Raw genomic sequence first — 21,816 nt, 5'->3', positions numbered from 1 at the left:
TTCCCTCAGGCCGCTTCCAACTGCTGCAATGGCTGAGGGCGCCGGTGACCCCTCCCCGCTTCCAGCGGACTTGACCCTCGGACTGACAACCCACCTTAACAAGCAGGCCTGCCGGGTTCGCGCCGCCGCCCCGGGGCCCTTGGCTTATAGTCCACCTCGTGTCTTGCAGACCCTGCGCCACTGAGTTGGGGCCCAGGACGCCCTAGGTGACACTCATCTTCTTGCTGCCACAACCACCGTCATACCCACAGCTGGGGCTCCCTCCGTTAACCACGCTCTGAGACCGCAATCGGGGACAGGGGTGGGAGTCAGACCCACCTGGCCTGCACTGCGGTTTCCCTCGATTCTCGCGAAAACAAGACTCCTGCCCACACATAAAAATGCAGCCCCCAGCCGGTCGCCAGTGGCTCACGCCTGTAATCCCAACACCTTGGGAGGCTGAGGGCGGCGGATCACTTTGAAGTCAGGAGTTCGAGACCAGCCTGGTCAAAATGGTGAAACCGCGCCTACTAAAAATACAAAAATTAGCCAGGCGTAGTGGTGCACGCCTGTAATCCCAGCTACTCGGGAGGCTGAGGCACAAGAATCATCTGAACCCGGGAGGCGGAGGTTGCAGTGAGTCGACGTCGTGCCACTGCACTCAAGCCTGGGCGACAAAGCGAGACTCCGTCTCAAAAAATAAATAAAAATTTAAAAATGCAGCCTCCTCCGCTCCACTTGAACTTTAATGCTGAACCGGTTTCCCACGTATACGTGTATCGCACCGCATTTTGACGCTTTGCACCGAGTCGCATTAATGGCGCTTTTGAGAACGCTTTGTCGCGCTTTACAGAGAAACTGTAAGGGCAGCCTGTGGAGGAGTAGAGGATATTCTTTGGCTTCCCCCGCTAGGCCCTGTCCGCCGGGCGGGTTAGGGTCGTGGCTGCCTGCCCGCGCGCCGCTGCCCCTCTGGGGAATTTTGTCCGGGAAACTGGCATGGGGCCCTGGCTCTCCCTTCGCCCTCCGCGCACACGCGGACGAGGCCTTAAATCCGCAGCCTTAGAGGCCCTGCGACTCTGAAGCCGGGCACCGCCAACAGCTTGCGATTCTCACCTTTAAAAGTCGCCCCCTTGCCCCTCCGCCTGCCCTCGGAAGCGCGAACCCGCCTCTACTCCACCACCTGTTTAAGTTCCTCCCCCTCGCCGCTCCCCCAGGCCTCCGCCCCGGTGCAAATAACCAGCAAACTAACTTTTCCACAGTTGAAAGCCGCGGCCCGCGAGGCCGCGGTGGGAGGGGAAAGCGGGGCGTGTCTGGGGGGCGGGGCCCCGAGCACTCCGGAAGTTGCCCCGCCCTTGAGGCTCCTGGGCCAGGAAAGTGAGGAGAGGGTCCGGGCCTACTTTCGGCCGGGTGGGGCACTTCCCTACTCTTAGTTCCCGCGTCTCTGCAGGGCGCCTCGGCCTGGCCTCTAGGCTAAGTTCGAGCCCACTGTTCCTGGCGTTTCCCTTCATTACTCCCGGGCCCCTGAAGCCGAACGCTTTCCCAGAAGCGCGCACATCCGCTTGCTTTCCCTGCGGCTGGGCTTTGTTCGGGGACGGCAAGGGAGGAGGCGGGAGGCTGGTGAGGTTTTCTGGAAAAGGGGCTTGTCCCGAGGAAGAAGTGCCCCAGAGCCCTGAGAGCAAACGCTCTGGGGAAAAGAAACTTTCCTTGTCCCTTGAATGTTGCTCAAATTACCTAAAATTATTTTTTCAGCGCTTGTGTTTTAAAGTCGCAGGGTAACGATTATCTTAAGACTTAACATCAGCGCTGCTCATTTTACGTTGGTGGAGACGTGTTTTTTTCCTTTGCATTTAGGGTGGACCCGGTCTGCGACCCGTCTCCCTCCCTTCCAAGATGGTGTGGGGAAGTGGCCGACGCCCCCCGCCGGACTCACGCCCTTCTACTCCTCCGCGTCGGGTCCGTTGCGGGAGCTACCGACAGGGGAGCGAGGCTGGAGCTGGACGAGGGCTGCGCCCAAGGCCTCCAAAAACCGCGGCCCAGCGGGGAGGGCCCCAGGCGCGCGCTTTTCCAGTTCCTTCGAAAGCGCGGGGCTGAGGTCGCGGCTGTGGACCCTCAGATGAAGCCGTGCTGTAGCGACACCTCAACCCCACAAAAGGCTGGCGCTGTCTTGTATCCAGGTTGGGTCTGAGGAATCCGCAAGGGGGAGAGCGCTGGCTCCTAGACGTGCCGCTGCTGGCTTCGAGAGTTCGAGAACATGAAGGACCTGGTTGCTCTTGCCCGGTCGGCTTAGGGCCAGTGAGGTCACAGGCCGTCTGCTCTCCCTGTTTGTCCCCAAAGGCCTCGGCACCTGGGGATCAGGAGCAGGCCTCAGACTGCGACCCGTCTCTTCCCCTTCCAAAATTATGTAGGGACAACAGTCCAGGACCATCCCCCGTGTTCAGTGGTGTCCTGGGCCGCTCGATGCGGATTCAGTCGTCTTCCCGACCCCCAGTGGCCTCTGCTCTCCACCCCTCACCCCGGAGGGCGGCTTCGGGGATCTCATGGGGGGTTTGCGTGAGTCTGTCCCCAGCCAACTGAGGGAGAACCAGGACACTATTGCCATCTAAAGAAATGATTGCTGGATGCCCCACCCCCTGGCTAGACATTCCCCCAAGTCCTTTCAATTTGAAGCTGGCCGAAGAGCGAGGTCGAGAAGCCGACCGGGTGAGAGCTGAGTGGTTAAGTTCACGCACAGGGAGAGGGGGCAAGTTTTCCTGCTTTCACAGTGGTTCCTCATGCTCAGGCTTCCAGTGTCTGCCTGCACTGACATCACCGTGATCGTGATGAAAACAGTAAAATAGGAACCCTGACCTCCCCTTCCATGAGAATCCAACAGAGAATTTCCTGAAGCGTTATACATCCGGGACAATCTGAAACTGTCGTTTTGATTAAGTATTAGTTGGGATGAGGAGCACCGACCAGGACTCCCAGATCTGGAGTATCACTTTCTCAGCAAGGGCGCCTTCATCCTGACCTTTTACATATACACACACCCAGCGATTGTGTGTGCCGAGAAAGACCCACAAACGCATATTATTTTTCCCTCTTCCACGATTATCTGCCACAATTCTACTCAGTTAATTGCGGTTTGAGAACACACCATCCAGAGGAGAGCACCAATGGATCTAGTCTAGTGAGGTTACATTTACTTGTAATCCTCCCCCTTCCCTTTCCAATTTCTTTGATGATTTTTCCCATAAGTGTGTAAGCTACTGGGACTTAGTAGAAGCAGGCCGCTCCTCCTAAATGTGATTTGGACCATATGCTTTCTACATTCATTCCCGCTTCGGCTTTTCTTCTCTGCACTAACTGCTAACACGTTATAGTCACCTTGAAATTTCCTCTGCTATTTTCCAATTAAAAGCTTAATAGCCCTGGAAACGGAGTTCATGTGGTGAAGTTTACCATAGCCCCTTGTTCTGAAAGGCTTTCTGCTGGGATCCCATTATGTGCTTGAATAAACCCTTTCTGCAAACAGAAATGGGACTCGGGGTTGTCAGGTGTTGGGTTACAATAGACTTTGAGGCAGGGGACATTTTACCAACATAAATACAAACCTGTCCCTATAGGGAGATGTTGTCAAATACTGGGATATGGAAAACATTCCCATCAAATATGAGAAAAGGATTACTGCACTATATCAAATGAGTATTTAGATCTCAGGCCCCGATGTGCACCAGAGTGAAACGGGCCCCCGGGACCAAATAATGCCAGACTGTTTGAGTGGCAACGAGATAGGGTGGCTAGGTGACCGACGGGGGAAAAGGGGTCGCCTTGGTAGTGAGAATGCCCCCACAAACCTGGTGCAGAGCTCTTCTGCTTTCCTTTTAAAAATTTACTCATGCTCAAGTTCTTTATACTTACTCGTTTCACTGACTATTTGAAGAAAATCGGAAGAAATTTGGTTTTGAAAAAAGTCGTTGGTCCCCACATTTCCAAGAGATCCGGAGGTTTCAGCGCAATAGTTTTCAGATAAGTTGTCATTTGAGGCCCTCTATATCTCAGCACGTTAAATGACTTGTGTCCAGCTCCCCACTTCCTATCCTCGGGCCTATACAGGGCTGGGGGCGACCTCTGCCTCCTGTCCCCAAAGCTGACGAAATTCTTTCCATTTATGTTTTAGGGCTTGTTTTCCTAGAGAAGGTTGAGACTAGAGGAAGGATTAAAGTGGTGGCGGAAGGGGCAAGACCGAGGGGTCCCTACCCCACGCGGCTTTGGAGGATGGCCTCCCAAGGTTAGCATTCGAATGCTAGAGCTACTTGTCCACACTCCACCAGGTCAGTCTTCCGCGATCCCCACCTCCCGGACGCGTATGAAACGGGGACAGCTAAGGGCTTCAAGGGAAACACACAACTGGGTTCGGTTTTCCACCCTCCTCTCCTCCGCGAATCAGCCTTCTAGGCAGAGGGTTGGCTGCTAGAATGCCTGGTGGTGCTTCCCTTGAATTAACAGCAAACACCAGAGGAACATTTGCGGGTTGCTTGCTTACTTCCAAGGCAGTACAGAGAAAAGCGGCCTCCCCGAGGGGACAAGGGCCTCTGTGCCCACGAGGGGTCGGGCATTGCAGCGGACTTGCCTGCTCTCATCTAGCATTCGATTTCCCACCAGGAGATGAGCTTGGTGCACACTCTCAGAAGCGTATCCAACGAAGGCTCTGGAACTGCCCCGCTTCGCATAGAGCTATTGTGCTGCCCTGCAGTGTATCCACCTGTTTTTTTTTTTTGGTTTTTGTTTGTTTGCCGATGGGCAGGGGGGAGGTGCGAGCGGGGAGGGCCTTCCTCGTGCATATATAGCGATAGCCTGCACTAGGCCAAACCCACCACTCCTGGGGGAATGGTAACACGCAAATAATCTAAACAAAGTTTTCTGCTGTCATCTTGTGCAAGGACCCTCTCCCTCAAGACATCTATGACTGGGGTCTATGGGTTAAGAAGGTGAAAAAGTGGCCCCATCCCATATCCATAACTAAATCATAGAATCCGTGGGGATTTGAATTGAGTGGCTGGCGCAAGACCTCCGTTTGCTTTCAGTGGCTGCTGGGAGACAGGAAAGGATATCGGTAACTTTGCGGGCGCTAATGTGGCTTCTGCGTCTGCCTCTTCAAAGTTTATACCCGGCGCTTAACAAATCCTTTACGGGAACACGTACGTCCCTGACTTTTTTTTTATATTAAAACATAGGAGGGTAGAAAAGGAAAATTCGCCTGCAAAATGGGTTGTCATCCTTGGGCCTGCAGATCTCCAAAACCATTTTCTTCTAAAGCAACAAAAGAGAAAAAAATACGTTCTAAAAGGAAATTACGAAAAGAACCTAACTTTGCTAAACCAACAGTACTCCACTCCCCTATCCTAAACTCCACCTAGGTCCGGGGTGCCCCCGCAACACTCCAGTAGGTTCGAGTTCTCCCGGAGCTGAGCTTCTGCGGCCAAATGTCGGGATAAAAGCGGCCTTGGACTCGGAAAAACGCGGCCAGATCTGGACTGGAGGGAGGAGAAGAGAGAGAACGGGAGCGGCCACCTCACTCGCTTACAGGCACCCCCGCCCTCACTCCCGCAGGTCCTCCCCTTCTCCGCCCCGCTAGCACCGCCGCGTTCTGGAGCGCCGCAGTCTCCCGCTGCGGGCTCGGGTAGCGGAGAGGGCTTGGAGGAGGGGGCCGTGAGCGCCCCCGCGAGAGTGGCCTGGCTGCAGGTGGCAAGGAAGGTGAAGTGCAGGCACCCGAGGGGCGCAAAGAAGGAGAAAGGCGTGGGGCGGGGAGTGCAAGGAGACAGGGACCTCAGGGGTGGGGGTGGCGGTAGGAAGGAGGAGGGGTTGGGGGAGGGCGGCGGAGGAGGTGTTGGGTCCCGCCAGCGCGCGAGAAAGCTGCAGAAGAGCTGGCTCAGACCTTAATCAGAGCTCTCGCCGGCTCTTTGCAGCCGCCGCAGCGCTTCCGCTAAGAAGGACGTGCCGACCCGGCTGCGCGCCCAAGGCAGCGGCCCGCGTCGGGGTTGGCTGGGCGTGAGCTGGGAGACCGAGCTGTGAGCGCGAAGGGAGCTGGAGAGACGGCTGCTGCACCTCCAGTCGCCCCGGAGCACACACGACCACCGGGGCAGCGGGATCAAGGGCCGCGCCTCCCGGAGGCCGCCCCTAAGCGGGCCTCGCAGCCCCGCCGTCCAGCGGTCCCTGGCCCGCTCCCGCCGCCAGCCCGCCAACTCATCCGGGAGCCCGGGGCATGAACGGCTACGGCTCCCCCTACCTGTACATGGGCGGCCCGGTGTCGCAGCCGCCGCGGGCGCCCCTGCAGCGCACGCCCAAGTGCGCGCGCTGCCGCAACCACGGCGTACTGTCCTGGCTCAAGGGCCACAAGCGTTACTGCCGCTTCAAGGACTGCACCTGCGAGAAGTGCATCCTCATCATCGAGCGGCAGCGGGTCATGGCTGCGCAGGTGGCGCTGCGCCGGCAGCAGGCCAACGAGAGCCTGGAGAGCCTCATCCCAGACTCGCTGCGCGCTCTCCCAGGGCCCCCGCCCCCTGGGGACGCCGCCGCCGCCCCGCAGCCGCCGCCGGCCTCTCAGCCGTCTCAGCCGCAGCCGCCGCGCCCTGCTGCCGAGTTGGCCGCGGCCGCCACGCTGCGCTGGACCGCCGAGCCGCAACCCGGGGCTCTGCAGGCGCAGCTCGCCAAGCCAGGTAAGAGTGTGTGAGGTGCTGGAGTTTGGCGGGGCGCGTGGGCGAACTTCGGAGTGTCTGCTGCAGCTCCACTTGGAGGCCTGGAGGCAAAGTTTTGGGAAGTGGGCCTCGCGGGGCTTTCCTTCCCACTCTCCGCCAGGCCGGGGCTTCCTCTCCCGGGAGAAGCCGGCTGAGTCTGGACCCAGAGCGAGTAGCACTCGCGCCCGCAGGGAAGGCGCCTCCGGGGAGCCAAACGACGGGACTGTGCGTCAGGATCGCCAGGTGCCTTCCCAGATTAAAGGGCTCGGAACGTGTCAGATTGAGCAGGGAGACAACGGAGTTGAGACAGGACCAAATTAAAACCCAGGCGCTCACACTTACCACGGAGGGGGGAGTAAGGTTTTCCTGGCTGCAGGCTTTAGAGGTCCTCGCCATTCGGGAGTTGGAATGGGTAGGTAGGTGTAGGGAAGGCGCCAAAGCCCAACACTCCTAGCTGGTTGTGCTTTTCCGCCTGCCTGGCCCGGCCCAGGGCCCAGGAAAATTTGAGTGAGGACAAGTATCCAGCTCTCAGAACCCTGGCCTTTCTAGCTTTGCTCCGTGGCCTTCAGACTCTTGTAACTGGTGAAATAAGTTCCATTTAGCAATGATAGTAAAAAGGTCCCGAAAGGCTCCTGAGCTGATAATGGGACCAAGAATCTGGTGCGCCCAGAATTCACTCCTTTGCAGAACCTCCTAGATCCTTTAACACTGTTCCCCAGGCCGCCCTCAGCTCTCTTCATGGTTTAAAGAAATTTAAAAAAACAAAATCTGTTTCCATCCAGGCCTCCTGAGCTTGGCAGGCCTGAGTTGAGTCTCTCAGTCTCTCTCTTCCTGGGGAATTTCTGGCTTGCGGTTCTGCCCAGCGCAAGAGCTCTTTTGATGGCTCTTGGAATAAAGTAGACATGTGTTTGGTGTTTCTCCTTAACTGGGGCAAGTGTACAAAGGAACACAGCCCACCTTCTCCCGGAAGGGGAAGGGGGCATGCTGGAATTAGGAGTGGGAAGGTCCTGAGCCCTCCTGCAGGTAGTACCGTGGCAAAACTGGTACCTACACTGACCTGCCAACTCCCTAAAGACGGTACCCCTAGCTTCTGGAGAAAGGCTTTCAGGAGCCCAGGAGTGCTTTGTCTGGATCCTGTGGAGCTGAGGAAGTGAGGTGGGACTCACCTGTTTCGTAGTGACGGCTGACTGGCAGGTGGAGTTCTGCTGCCCTTTCAGCAACGCTTTCCAGGCCTGAAGCTCTGAGAACAGCCTGTGTGAGAGTAGAGCTGGGAATTTTAAAGCCTGAAGAGAGTTTGCTGAACTTGGATTTTGTGGATATTTAATCCAAGTTAGCATATAAACATTTCTCAGGAATGCTCGCCAGTTGTCTCTCTTTTGTCTCTCATCTTTTTTATATTTATGGAGTTGCCACAGACGAAGGGGAGGGAGGAGAAAAAGGTTTTTTTGTTTTTTTTTTTCTCCCATTGGTTTGAATAAATAACTAGGAAGAGTTTGGTCTCAGCTCTAGAAGTGGATTTGTACCAATATATTTTCTTAATTTTTTCCGTTTCCAGCTTTTCTGGTTCCGTTTCCCCCAGGACTAGGGCAGAGGCCGGAGTTAATATCAGAGGTAGCATTTTGCAGTGGCCATCTGCCCAGCAGCATTCCTGTGACAGGGCATTGGGTTCTGTGGTCTTTGTCCACGGAGATTCCTTTCACATCCTGTGTTCTTCAGTGTTCTTTGGGATAGCTAAAGTTCATGATTTCTAAAGAGTCAGGAAACTGAAAACACAACCCCAGGAGGAGGAGGAGGAGGAGTGAGGGCAGGCAGGAAGGCGGAGTAGGCAGCGGCAGCAGGATACATGCTTTGGGAGAAGAGAAAAAGGAAACGGATTTCAACTGGACAAACCAGAGCTGTGCTCTCTGTTTTACTCCTACTTAGTACTCAGGGATAGCCTGAGCCTTCCAAATTGAAAACAAGTAATTGCAAAGGAGAATAGGATTTATCACAAGGAGAGGTCAAAGTGACGACTTTGGGGGACTGAGGCATCAGGGACCAAGGGCTCAGTTTCTAGCTGGTCACCCCCCATACCTTGTACATTGACGTACACAACTTTTGTTTTCTTCTTTCAATTGCTTTGACCCCATCATTCCATTTTTTTAAAAAAAGTCAATCACCACTCTGATGGGGAGTGGGGAGAAAGGTAGGATAATAATAGATAATTGTTTAGGAAGACAAACATACAAGTGGATCCGTTCTACACAGCGCTTGTAGAAATAAAGTCCATTTGGGGTTTAAGTTGAAGAAAACTACTCACGGAGACTGCCTGCTGCTATAGGTATTATACCCTTTTTGCAGTTGTTCTGATAATGTATTTGTGTACAGCATTCCATATTTATTTAGAAGCATATCAGAACTACTCCTGGATAAGTAGTTCAGTAAGTGCAGAGAGTAAGCAAAGCTCTGTTGGGATGGTAGGTCCACATGTGCATTAAGTATACAGACCATCAGAAATCTTTAGATATCTGCTGGCAGTGTAGATCTATTACTTTGTGAACTTTGATTTTAAAATGTGGTTTGTCTTTTTGCAGGACAAAGAGCCTCTTTAGTACATAGCTGTGGAGAGAGATTTTTTTTCTTGTATATAAAAGCACATGGAGTCTTTCCTCTCCAGAAATCTTTGAGAAAAGCACATGCCTTAAGGAAGAGGATGTTTGCTGTGAATCACTGGAGGAAAACCACCCAGTTTAGGGAGTGACGTGTTCACATCGAAACTCAGTTTTGTAACTGGAAGAAATTTTTCTCAAATTCTGCTTTAGATTCTTTAAAGAAATTGGGTTATTTTATCTAATGGTGTAGTATGTTGAATATCCCTTTCAATGTGTGGTGTTTTTAAGGAGAATTTTCATATTCTAGTGGTTTTTACTTCTAGTTATGAAGTATTCTTTTTTCTTTTTGAATGTGGATTTCTCCTGCTCTTTGATTACCATCATGTTGGACCTGAAATTAATCATTAGATTTTGATTGAGCCCAACATTTTGATTTAAGCTATATATAGATATATTAAGCTATCTATATCTATATATAGATATATTAAGCTATCTATATATAGATATATTAAGCTATATATATCTATAGACATATTAAGCTATCTATATATAGATATACCAAGCCGTATATATCTATTAAAAGCTATATATATAGTTTAAATTTAAATTGTAATTTAAGCTATATATATAGTTTAAATTTAAATTGTAATTTAAGCTATATATGTGTGTATATATGTACATATACATACACTATTTAATTCATTTATTCTTCTCCTAAATTCCCTCTACGTTCTTCTCACACTCCTTCTCCCCATGAAAATATAGGAGGCATGAAGATCTTCCAACTGTTAGTGTATCTGAATCAGCAGTTTCAACCAGCCTAGCCAGTCTTTCAGGACGTGGGCTCAAGAGCTGAGGGAAGGGTCACTGCCAAGGTGAAAAGCTAAAGTTACATTCTTTTGTTGTGGCTCCCTTCCCCACCCCCAACTTTTCCTCCAGGGGAGTGTCCTGGGTCACCTTAGACTGTGGTGCGATGAGAAGAAAGATCTGTGGTTGTAGACTCTTCCTAGGTCTCCATCTGCCATCAAAATGAATATGTACACGCATTCTTTTAAATGCTCTTAAAAGGAAAAAGAAATAAAAAACATAGTTGGTTAGGAATAAGAGAGCAGGATCAAATGGGAAAGTAGGATCTTCTTTCCTGATTATTTCTTGGGGGATGGGGGTGGAACAAACAAGATAACTATAGGGGGAGAAGTAAGGAGATTTTGGAAAACTGCCTTTATTTTATTTTTCCTCTTGCCCTGCCCCTCCTAGCATCTTTATGCTTGCCTCTGAGCTTTTCTGCTCCAGCTTGACTGGGTCCTGCAAGGTGCACTTCCTTTTTTTAAATTTTTTTTTTTCCCCAAAGAGAAGCACCTGCAAGTGTAATGGTTGTTACGGAACACTCATCCAGGCCAGGATGAGAAGCCCTCTGACTGTTGGCTAGGAGGAAATGAAAAGCAGGAAATACTTGAAAACCATTTATGAAGTGTACCTGTGAATTGAAAAACAGGGTCTCATTTTAAGATGGCTTGATTTGAGGGTGAGGGTCTTGACTCAGTTGCATTTTAAAAAACAAAACCCATCCGAATAAAAAGGAATACGCATACAGGCACTAAGGTCTCTTCCAAACCCCACCCCAGGGCTGGCTCTTGGAGCTGGGATGCTGCCGGGGATGGGTCTTCCCAGCTCTTGGCCTGGCTGGTTTGCACGCAGTGCAGATGGTGTGTATGTGTTGTGGAGGATTGCGGCAGCTGGCTCAGGACTGGGACCCTGGCCACAGTGGGCTCAAAGTAGGGGCAAAGATAGGGGGCAGCGCCTCCCTGGGGCTGCACTGGACTGCCGTCCCCTTGTACCAGGGGGTGGGAGCTGCAGTTGAGCCCAGCTCTTTGCCGGCTCTTTCTTTGGTCACTGTCAGGAAGCAGCTCACTAGGCAGCTCAGGAACCGCCCAGAGACAGGCACATCCCTTGCCTCTCCCTTGTCCAGCTCTTGGGCCTCCGCTCCTCTCTGCTCTTCCTGAGCTTCACTACCCTGTCCTTCCCAAGGCAGGAGTCCCAAGGTGAGTTGCCAGCTTTTGCAAAAATCATGCAAACAAAAAAATAGGATGCCAGTATTGCATGGGACATACTTTTACTAGAAAGCCTTCATTGTTTATTTGATGTTCCCACTTAACTGGACATGCTGTTATTTTATCTGGCAACCATAGGCCTAGGCCTTCCTCACCCAGCCCTGGTAACCACACAGGGCGCCCCTTGGCGGTGGGGTCGCCTGTGCTCATCTCCTAGTTCTTTCTCTGCAGAGCCCGAGCTGCCTGGGACTGGCGTCAGGGAGGTGCTGGGGTCCATCCTGTGGATCTGGAACCGTTTGGGAGGAAAAACGAGAGTGTGTTCCACGTCTAGGGACCAGAGTTCTACTGCCATCTGGGAAAGAACCTCTCCCCACCTCCAAATCACTCATTGGTGTTATAAATCTGGAGGATAGCCGTGCTCTCGACTTACACAACCAACTTTTCTTTTTCTCTGATGGATGAACTCCCGGGTTTAAAAGATTACAGTAATCACAGGAGGACAGTGTAAATCGAATCTGATAGCAATAACTTTCGGAGAAGGTCAGGCTCAAGTGAAATGTTACCAAGCAACAGGCATTTTGTTTGCAAAATACAATCAAAGAGCATTGATGAGAAATTCTTTGCTGCAGCCAGTCAGCACTTTCTGCTAACAGCTTTACAGAGAGAAAAGGAATAAATCTTCATAAATCAAAGGCCCTGGAGGACTCGGAGCCCCTTTCTGGAAATGTTGCACTTCTTCCTGACAGGAAGGAGGACTAAGCCCAGTAAAAAGCCATTTGCCTGCCTGCCTTCCTCCTCTTTCTTTCTCTTCCTTTCTTCCTCGCCTCTTGCTTTTTTCCTTTCTTCCCCCTTTAAACCTGTTGCAGCCCCTTAGCCATTAGCTGCTCAGGTCCTTGGACCCCCTTGTCTAGTCCTGTGTGGCTCTGATGGCTTGTACATGGCTGCTCATGGCAGAGGTGGAGGATGCAGTGGTAGGACAGCTGGTCCTCACAGGTCCACCGCCTTGTGATTGTGTCAGTTACGTCCCACATCACCTTAGTGAGTAATCCCCTTGCCCCAGCAATGCATACTACTGTTCTCAGAAGGGAAAGTAAAATAACTAGGTATGGTGTTTTGGTTTTTTTTTTTTTTTGCATTTTATTGTATAAACAGCTATAAAAGGTACAATCAAGTACCAAATAATAATAATAATTATGAAAAACTTAAGACTCAGCACATCATTTCTTTATAAAATCTCCAATCTCTTGATTACAACTAGACAGATATAAATTTTACAGAGCTGGAATTAGTGTTCCACGTTTTTCCCACTGATTATTACTTTGTTTAGTATATATCTCTAGCACCCATAATCTTTATATGTAAGCATTTAAAACAATATTTCCTCCTGTGAAGACACTGTGGTCTGCCCAGCTGCTGTCCTTGGAGTTATTTGCTGTATTTCACTGTAAAATATAACCAACTGCAGCTTACTTGGAATTTTGCAAAAGATTAGTCAGTAAATGTAAGCTTCTATGTGGTCAAGAGCCAGTGCTTTGATCACCTCTGTATAATCTTACCCAAGACAGTACATGAGAGCATAGGAAGGCATTTAGGGGCATTTGTTAAATAGATGGATGAGTAGACAGGTGCATTTTGGAAGGTACCAAATAAACATGTAGATTTGTAGGTAATTTCCCCTCTGCTTCTTGGAAGATATTCCCTTCTGAGTCAAGAAAGAGATCAAAACTAAATTTTTACAAAATATATGAGGTCCACAGTTGCAAACCATACTTCCTTCAGCCCAGTCCTGTCTATAGCAATATTCCCCCAAAATATAGTGTCAAAGAACCACTCTGATTCCTTCATACATTATTAATTCAGTGTTGTTGATGATTTTTTTTAAAAAGCAAAGCATGGCTCTTTTTTTAAACTTTTCACAACCCTCCCCAACCCGGCAACCCACCCGAGGAAGAAAAGGAAAGTTTTTAGACCGAGATCATTCCCTGGTGTTCTTTAGATTTTCAACTATTCAGTTTTTTGTTTTTTGTTTTTTGTTTTTTTTATTCATCACTTCTAGTGTGAGATAAAGGTAATAGAAAATGTGAAACGTTTGTCTATGGTTAGAATTCTGACTAGGCAGTGGTCTCCTGTAAAAGTCCCATCCTACCTGGGCTCCCTCCCTTGCCACTGCTGTAAGATTTGTGTGCTTTGAAAACTACCCATCAAGGACCTGTTATTTAGAGGTGTGTTCCTCACAGCTCAAGTGAACAGATGAGGATATGACAATCTATGTTTCAAAATGCATGACATGATTTCAAAAGGATGGGGGAGTAAAGTGACTTTTGAGCTAGGAAATATTCCTCTCTGCCAATTTTTCTGTGTTTTCATTCTGTATGTAAGAACTATTTTGTTTTTGTAGATATAATTGGATAGAATGGATACAACCTATGACATCTTCACCTTTTTTTTTTATAAGACGGAGTCTCATTCTGTCACCCAGGCTGGAGTGCAGTGGCGTGATCTCGGCTCACTGCAAGCTCTGCCTCCTGGGTTCACACCATTCTCCTGCCTCAGCCTCCCAAGTAGCTGGAACTACAGACACGTGCCACCATGCTCGGCTAATTTTTTTGTATTTTTAGTAGAGACGGGGTTTCACCGTGTTAGGCAGGATGGTCTCGATCTCCTGACCTTGAGATCCGCCCGCCTCGGCCTCCAAAAGTACTGGGATTACAGGCGTGAGCCCCCATGCCTGGCCAGATTTTTCACTTTTATGCATCTTGAGCAGAATATTTGTTTCTCATATGTGATAGACTTCCTCAAAGTATTTGAAATGATACATTTTTTTTTACTAAATTGCATTTTCATATGAAAAACTCCCCTAAAGAAAGTTACATTTTCAAACTGTAATTTTAGATTGAAAGCACTTTTATAAGTGTTTGTTTTCTCTCCTTAGTTAAAAGTCTTGTAGCAAAAAAAAAAAAGTATTGTAGTCATCTTATGGCATATATATTTTGAAGTTGGTAGCATTGTTATCTATAGAAAAACTTTTCTTTTTAATTGAATATCTACTTCTTTTAAAAACCTCTTCACCCTAGTGTAGAGTTTATTTCAGGGATAGCTGTAAGTGTTTCTACCCCATAAAATGTGAAATGGGAGAGTGAATATTTGGTGAGATTTAAAAAATATCTACATGTTTAGCAATAGAAGCAGCATATTGTATCACTTTCGGTAATATTTGTAATATTCGATAAAATTGATTTTTTCTTTGTTTAATAGTTTTGACTTTCTATACCCATCTACTAGGGGTAAAAATATTATCAGTTGAAATACACTCTTAATGTTCTAGGAATTAGGGTTTCAGTCTCAAGAAGAAAGAAGGTAAAGTGTTTCAGGAGTATTTCCTATTTTATTTTGTTAGTTGGCAGTTTCACAGTTCTATGTCTAAAAAGGCCTTTATGTTTTAAACCAACTAGAATGATTTGTAAAGTTTATTTAGGAAAAAATCTGGAGATGTAAAGAAGTACCTGTTATCAAATTACGCTTTATCACTGGGCTCAGAACTCACCCTCTATAATTACCTGTGAAAGTCTGTATTTATAATAGAATAATTTACAATACATTTAGTTTAGGTGCAATAATACAACCAGTACTAGAGACCACAGTGCCACAAAATTGCAGGGACTGTATATTCTGCCCTTCAGAAATTATTGTTTGGTGAGGAGCTATTCTTGATGCAAAGTTAGAGGCTAGTCTTCCTTTGCCTAGTTTTGAAACTCCAGCAGCCTTAGATGTTGATGGGGATTCGGCTCGCCCAGCACTCCTTAGCAGGACTTTGTGTGTGGCTCAGGTGCATAAGCCTCACAGGTGTGCTCTGCTTGTTGTTCTTGCATCATCTTTCTTTCCTTTGAACACAGTATAAACAGTGCTGAGTTCAGGTGGTTGGTTGGTTTACGCTGAATTTGTAGATTTGATTCCTGTGACATCCTGTTAGCTTTTCTCATATTTTGGCCATAGCCAGACAGCACAGAAACCTGCGGAGAAAGTGTGGAGACTTCAGTGTAATCTGTCACCACTCCTTGACAAGTAACCAGAAGTGCATGATGCACTAGCATGTCCCAGTAGCAGGGGCAAAGGGTTACACAACAAAATGAGAAAGTGACTTTCACAGTCTGAGAGTTCACAGTTGCTGAACAAGCTGGCACTGACATAAGATTCCACTACCGTCTGTTCCACAGAACTTAGGAAAATAGGTACACGAGTGGAATTTTGTATTGTCAGACTTGTAATCCTGGTATCAAGTATTCAGTTGATTGGGACAGTATATCTGTTGCTACGTTGAAAATAAAAAGACTCCATTTTTGTAATGGTAGAGTCATTAGGTTAGTGAGAACCTCATTCCCTAATTCCCCTTTCAGTTAGCCTTCTGCTGTTTGATCCACTTTTTTTCTGAAGCCTGAAGTGTACTGTGGAAGAGTCATTTTGGTTGACAGACCTGAGAAAAAACTTCCTAATATGTTTTCAGTGTTTGAAACTTATCCAGAGTGGGGTGGGGGGAGGGGAGGGGGATGTACCTTTTAAAACACAGAGCTATTTGGTTCACATGTTTCTTTTAAAAATAGTTGAGCTGGCCGGGCATGGTGGCTCACTCCTGTCATCCCAGCACTTTGGGAGGCTGAAGTGAGTGGATCACGAGGTCAGGAGTTCGAGACCAGCCTGGTCAACATAGTGAAACCCTGTCTGTACTAAAAATGGAAAAGTTAGCCAGGTATGGTGGCACACACCTGTAGTCCCAGCTACTCGGAAGGCTGAGGCAGGAGAATCACTTGAACCCAGGAGGCAGAGGTTGTAGTGAGCCAAGACCACTATTGCACTCCAGCCTGGGTGACAGAGTGAGACTCTGTCTCAGAAAAAGTTGAGCTTTGAGCTTTCCATTTGTGCCTATGTACCCTTTATTCCCAGGAAGGACTAATTGTTTTTCTTGCTTAAAGAAATCTCGTCATTCTCTATATTACTATGACACTGTGTGGCATATTTTTTTTCTTTTTTTTAATTGTGGTATACATAACAAAATTTACAATTTTAACCATTTTTAGGGGTACAGTTCAGTGGCATTAAGTTTATTCAAAATGTGCAACCATCACCATCATCCATCTTCAGAACCTTTTCATCATTACAGATGGAAACTCCATACCCATGAAACAATAACTCCCCATTCCCTTTTCCTCCCAGCCCCTGGTGACCACCATACTACTTTCTCTCTGAATTTCCCTATTCTTGGGATCGAATATAAGTAGAGTCATACAGTATTTGTCCTTTTGTGTCTGACTTATTTCACTTAGCCTCATGTTCTCAAGGTTCATCCATGTTATAACATGTTTCAGAATTCCATTCCTGAGGCTGAATAATATCCCACTGTGTGTGTGTGTGTGTGTGTGTGTGTGTGTGTGTGTGTGTGTGTGTACACCACGTTTTATACATTCATGCATTGATGCACATTTGGGTTGCTTTCACCTTTCGGCTATTGTGAATGTTACTGCTGTGAACATTGGTATACGATGTGTGTCATATTTGAGGCTTAGCAAATGCTGCCAGGCCCTGTTTGCTTTTTCTCCCGCATGTGTGTCTTACTTCCCCAGCTGGAAGATAAGGTCCATAAGTTGGGCGTGGGTCTTACACTTCTTGGTGTTTTTCATCCTTTATTCTGTTTCTCCCAGTATCTTGCAGAAATATAAATACTTGGTGCTGATAATAATAATTAGGCTAAAGTTAAAAAAATAAGGAAACTGTTTAGAAGTACATAGTATTTTAAAGAAGTACTTTATGTCCATATTTACATGGGGAGAGTATTTCACTTGTTTTTCCAATTTCTAAAAGTGATAGTATATTAATATACATCACTTTTCAAGTGTTTAATAATTTTCAAATGTTTAGTAATAGAGTAATAGCCAAGAAGTATGTATGGGTCATGAGTCAGGAAAGTTTAAATATATCTAGCTGATTATAAAGTAAATCTATAGAAGCCTTTTTGTTGCTGTTTTTCTCTTTTGGATCAAGGACATGAGTTCAAATACCACATTAACTCAAGAGGTAAAAGCTGTGTCCCCCATCCTAAGAAGCTGTAGGAGAGAAGATGGCTTCATATGTATGTGACACAAATGAACCTCTCATTGGAAACCTTATATTTTGTGTTAAAAAAAGAAGCAGTTTAATTAAAATGCAAATTTGGGATAAGTATGAATTCCTATCAGATTGATGTTGATACTTGCACTGAGGTAATTTAAGAGTGTTTTAAAATGTATTTACTTATGTTTGCCACATATTTATTGCTTTGTTAAAGGGCAAAGTTTTGGTTTTTGGTTACACCTGAGATACATCCTGTATTAGAAGAATGTTTTTTTTTTTGTTTTTTTGTTTTTTTTTTTTTTGAGACGGAGTCTCGCTCTGTCGCCCAGGCTGGAGTGCAGTGGCGCAATCTCGGCTCACTGCAAGCTCCGCCTCCCGGGTTCACGCCATTCTCCTGCCTCAGCCTCCCAAGTAGCTGGGACTACAGGCGCCCGCCCCTGCGCCCGGCTAATTTTTTCTATTTTTAGTAGAGACGGGGTTTCACCATGGTCTCGACCTTGTGATCCGCCCACCTCGGCCTCCCAAAGTGCTGGGATTACAGGCGTGAGCCACCACGCCCGGCTAGAAGAATGTTAATAAGTAGGCCTTTAAGGCTTTTAAAATAAACAACAAGTGTAGGAGAAGATGGTTTCTAGAAGGTGCTTTGATGAAATTTCACAAAGTTTTGTTTTTTTGGTTTACATCCTGTATTAGAAGAATGTTAATAAGTAGGCCTTTAAGGCTTTCAAAATAAACAACAAGTGTAGGACAAGATGGTTTCTAGAAGGTGCTTTGATGAAATTTCACCAGCTGGCTGTCTGTACATAATCAGGTGTACCCACAGAGAAGGCAACAATGAGGCCATTCAGGCAGGGCAGCAGAAAACACAGGCAAAGCAATTGTTTACAACTCAACAACCGGCTCCTTACGAATTTTCATCTTTCGATCAGTTACCCTGGCTTTGAGTAGCCACAGCCAGTGCGTGTTTCAAAAAAGGATAAAACTCTTTGCAAATAGCTTGCCACTAAAAAATATGTTTCTTTATTATAACGGCCTGTTAGAATTTGCTACTGCAAAGCAAACCACTCTGACTCATTCTTTTCTGTGTGCTTAGCCCGGCAATATCACCAGCCGTTAAGTAAAAATATCCTTAGGTCAACATGGTAAATTTGCTACTGGTTTACTTTATAGCAAGTCTCTGCTTTATTTGGGAAGCTTTTTTTCCCCCTCCTTCTTTTCATATGATACAAAAAGGTATCTTCAAATTTCACTGGTTTAAAAAGTATCGGCCGGGCGCGGTGGCTCAAGCCTGTAATCCCAGCACTTTGGGAGGCCGAGACGGGCGGATCACGAGGTCAGGAGATCGAGATCATCCTGACTAACACGGTGAAACCCCGTCTCTACTAAAAAAATACAAAAAAACTAGCCGGGCGAGGTGGCGGGCGCCTGTAGTCCCAGCTACTCGGGAGGCTGAGACAGGAGAATGGCGTAAACCCGGGAGGCGGAGCTTGCTGTGAGCTGAGATCCGGCCACTGCACTCCAGCCTGGGCGGCAGAGCGAGACTCCGTCTCAAAAAAAAAAAAAAAAAAAAAAAAGTATCTTCAAGTCCTTTCCATGAACGTTACCAGCAAAACAGTTCACGCACAGGTATCTGCCTGGCGTCCCCCGTGGCGGTGCAGTGTGAGGCGTTGTTTCATTGATGGATAATGCTCCCGTGCAGTTTCACAAACCCTTTCTAGCCACTTCCTTTTTTCCTCTCCAGCAACTTATCCTGCCACCCAGAAGTCATAGCTGGTTTCATTTGCTTTCTAGTCCAAGTTATTGGCAACCAAGTTTGCCAATCCCTCAAGTGGCTTCTTATGAAAGATTTCAATGGATAGAGGTATCTTTCACTTCAGCAGTTGAATTAGCTAGCAATTGTACGTGGTAACCTGATGAAACATACTGATTGGTTCATAAGACATATTTAACACAAAATCAACCTATGGGAAAATAGATTTAAGATATTAAAACTCCCTGTGGGTATCTGGATGGTGCTGTCCCTAGATTACAGCTGGGGACCTTATTTGCAGAAGAGGAGCTGGAAGACAAGCTGAGCTCATTTTCCTGTTTCTCCCTGAGCTTTGCTCTTCTAGGAGTCCCCCCGTCTCCCCGCAAAGAGGCTCTCTATTGAGATTGTTACTGCTATGAAAGCCATATCTTCGATGGTTATAGGTTCATGTAGCCATTCTATGTTGAAGGCAAACTTCCTTGCACAAAGCATTCTAGGAAGCCACTCTGATTTCTAGATCTTTATTTACAGGGTTTTGGTTTCATTTGCCAGTGATACAGTCTGAATTAAAAAGGCTTGTAGTATATTATGACCCACTGAGATGCATTTGCTCTTCCAAAAAGCACGTGTACAGGTCTCTTCTGAGCACATCTGTTCCTCTTTATGCACACCAGGAAAAGATTAACGCAGCTGTTCTGTTTTTCAGATTTGACTGAAGAACGGCTTGGAGACGGCAACCCGGCAGACAATACAGAGGTCTTTAGTGACAAAGACACTGACCAGAGGAGTTCCCCAGATGTGGCAAAGAGTAAGGGCTGCTTCACCCCCGAGAGCCCTGAGATAGTGTCCGTGGATGAAGGGGGGTACGCTGTCCAGAAAAACGGAGGCAACCCTGAGAGCCGCCCAGACAGCCCCAAGTATCACGCGGAGCAGAATCACCTCCTGATTGAGGGCCCCTCCGGGACTGTTTCTCTGCCCTTCAGCTTGAAAGCCAACAGACCGCCGCTTGAAGTGTTAAAAAAGATATTCCCCAACCAGAAGCCAACGGTGCTTGAGCTCATCCTCAAGGGCTGTGGCGGGGACCTGGTGAGCGCCGTGGAAGTCCTTCTGTCCAGCCGATCCTCAGTCACGGGAGCAGAGCGAACTTCCGCAGAACCCGAGAGTCTAGTGTTGCCCTCCAACGGGCACATCTTTGAACATACCTTGAGCTCCTACCCCATCTCGTCTTCCAAATGGTCTGTGGGATCAGCCTTTCGAGTCCCAGACACCTTGAGGTTTTCTGCCGACTCTAGTAATGTTGTCCCCAATCCCTTGGCTGTGCCTCTGCAGCACCCTTTCCCCCAGCCACCCCGGTACCCGCTGATGCTGAGGAATACTTTGGCGAGAAACCAGTCGAGCCCCTTTTTGCCCAATGATGTCACCCTGTGGAACACCATGACGCTGCAGCAGCAGTATCAGCTGAGGTCCCAGTACGTCAGTCCTTTCCCCAGTAACTCTACCAGCGTCTTCAGAAGCTCGCCCGTCCTTCCTGCCCGCGCCACGGAAGACCCTCGGATTTCCATCCCTGATGATGGGTGTCCAATTGTGTCAAAGCAGTCCATTTACACCGAGGACGACTATGATGAGAGGTCTGACTCCTCAGACTCTAGAATACTCAATACATCATCTTAAAGTGGTGCTGGATGGGTGGCGGTCGGGACATTTTCTGTGCGTTTTGTCCCTGAGGCATCTGAGGAGAGGCCACATCTTGTGTATGCCCTTTCCTTCTGTTTGACAAAGTGACTGTGCTTGATTCTATATATTAGCAATAAAAACATAACTTATTTAACTTCTTGCACTTCACTGGAAAATGCCAAATAGCTCTGCTCGGTGGCTTTAGTGCTGAATGTTTATTGTAAAAGAGAGTCTAATGTTAAGAATAGTCTTGGGAAGGCTGGGTCCATGGAAGATTTATTTGGGGATGTAAAGCTGAAGGTCAGCCTTGCACCTAAACCCAACCTGGAATGTTAAATGAAATAATATACTTGAATGCAATTTTGTAAAAGTGGATTCCTCAGGATATGTGAAACCTAAAGGAAGTGGTTCTGTTGCAAATGGACTATAAACAGGGACATTATATTCTTATGCTAAAAATCCTTGCATTTTAAAGAGAGATGCACTTAAGAATAGAGTGAACTGCTCATGTGCTTATTTAAGCTTGGACAGTTTTCAGAGACAAACCCCATTAAGAATTACTCTTTTCACATGGCTGAATCGAAACATGTGTAATGTCAATGTAAAACCAATCACAGCTGTGAACTGCATGAAATGTATTGTGAAACGAACACAAGATTAAGCTTTGTCAGGTTAATGTAGCATGCTAAGGACTCTAGAAAAAAAATAAACTAAGAAGACGAACTTGGTTTATGTCATTTCTACTTGTGGAAAGAGGATCTCTAAAAATAGAAACTTGATGTAAAAATGACTTACTAATGCATGGGTTAGGAATCAAATTATCAATTAAATGAGACATTTGTGAGAAATATGAATGACAAAGTTTTAGGGCTACATTCAGAAAGACAGATAATTTGTTCAAGAATGGAGTTAATTAATTCTCTCCATCCATTCATTTATCCAACAGATACTTA

The 21,816-nt window shown here is 47.2% G+C and overlaps 1 protein-coding gene across 1 annotated transcript; it reads left to right on the top strand.

The window, feature by feature from the left end:
- The first annotated feature begins 5,916 nt into the window (after window positions 1-5,916).
- Window positions 5,917-21,586, top strand: DMRT3 (doublesex and mab-3 related transcription factor 3). Its single transcript, XM_001089961.5, has 2 exons — window positions 5,917-6,677; window positions 19,896-21,586. Exons 1-2 carry the CDS (start codon window positions 6,224-6,226, stop codon window positions 20,858-20,860), a joined length of 1,419 nt encoding a protein of 472 aa, XP_001089961.3. The 5' UTR covers window positions 5,917-6,223; the 3' UTR covers window positions 20,861-21,586.
- Window positions 21,587-21,816: the final 230 nt, after the last annotated feature.

Source organism: Macaca mulatta, chromosome 15, assembly GCF_049350105.2.
Source record: "Macaca mulatta isolate MMU2019108-1 chromosome 15, T2T-MMU8v2.0, whole genome shotgun sequence".
Lineage (NCBI taxonomy): Eukaryota > Metazoa > Chordata > Mammalia > Primates > Cercopithecidae > Macaca > Macaca mulatta.
The sequence above is the reverse complement of the archived record's forward strand: the minus strand, read 5'-3'. Positions and strand labels throughout refer to the sequence as shown.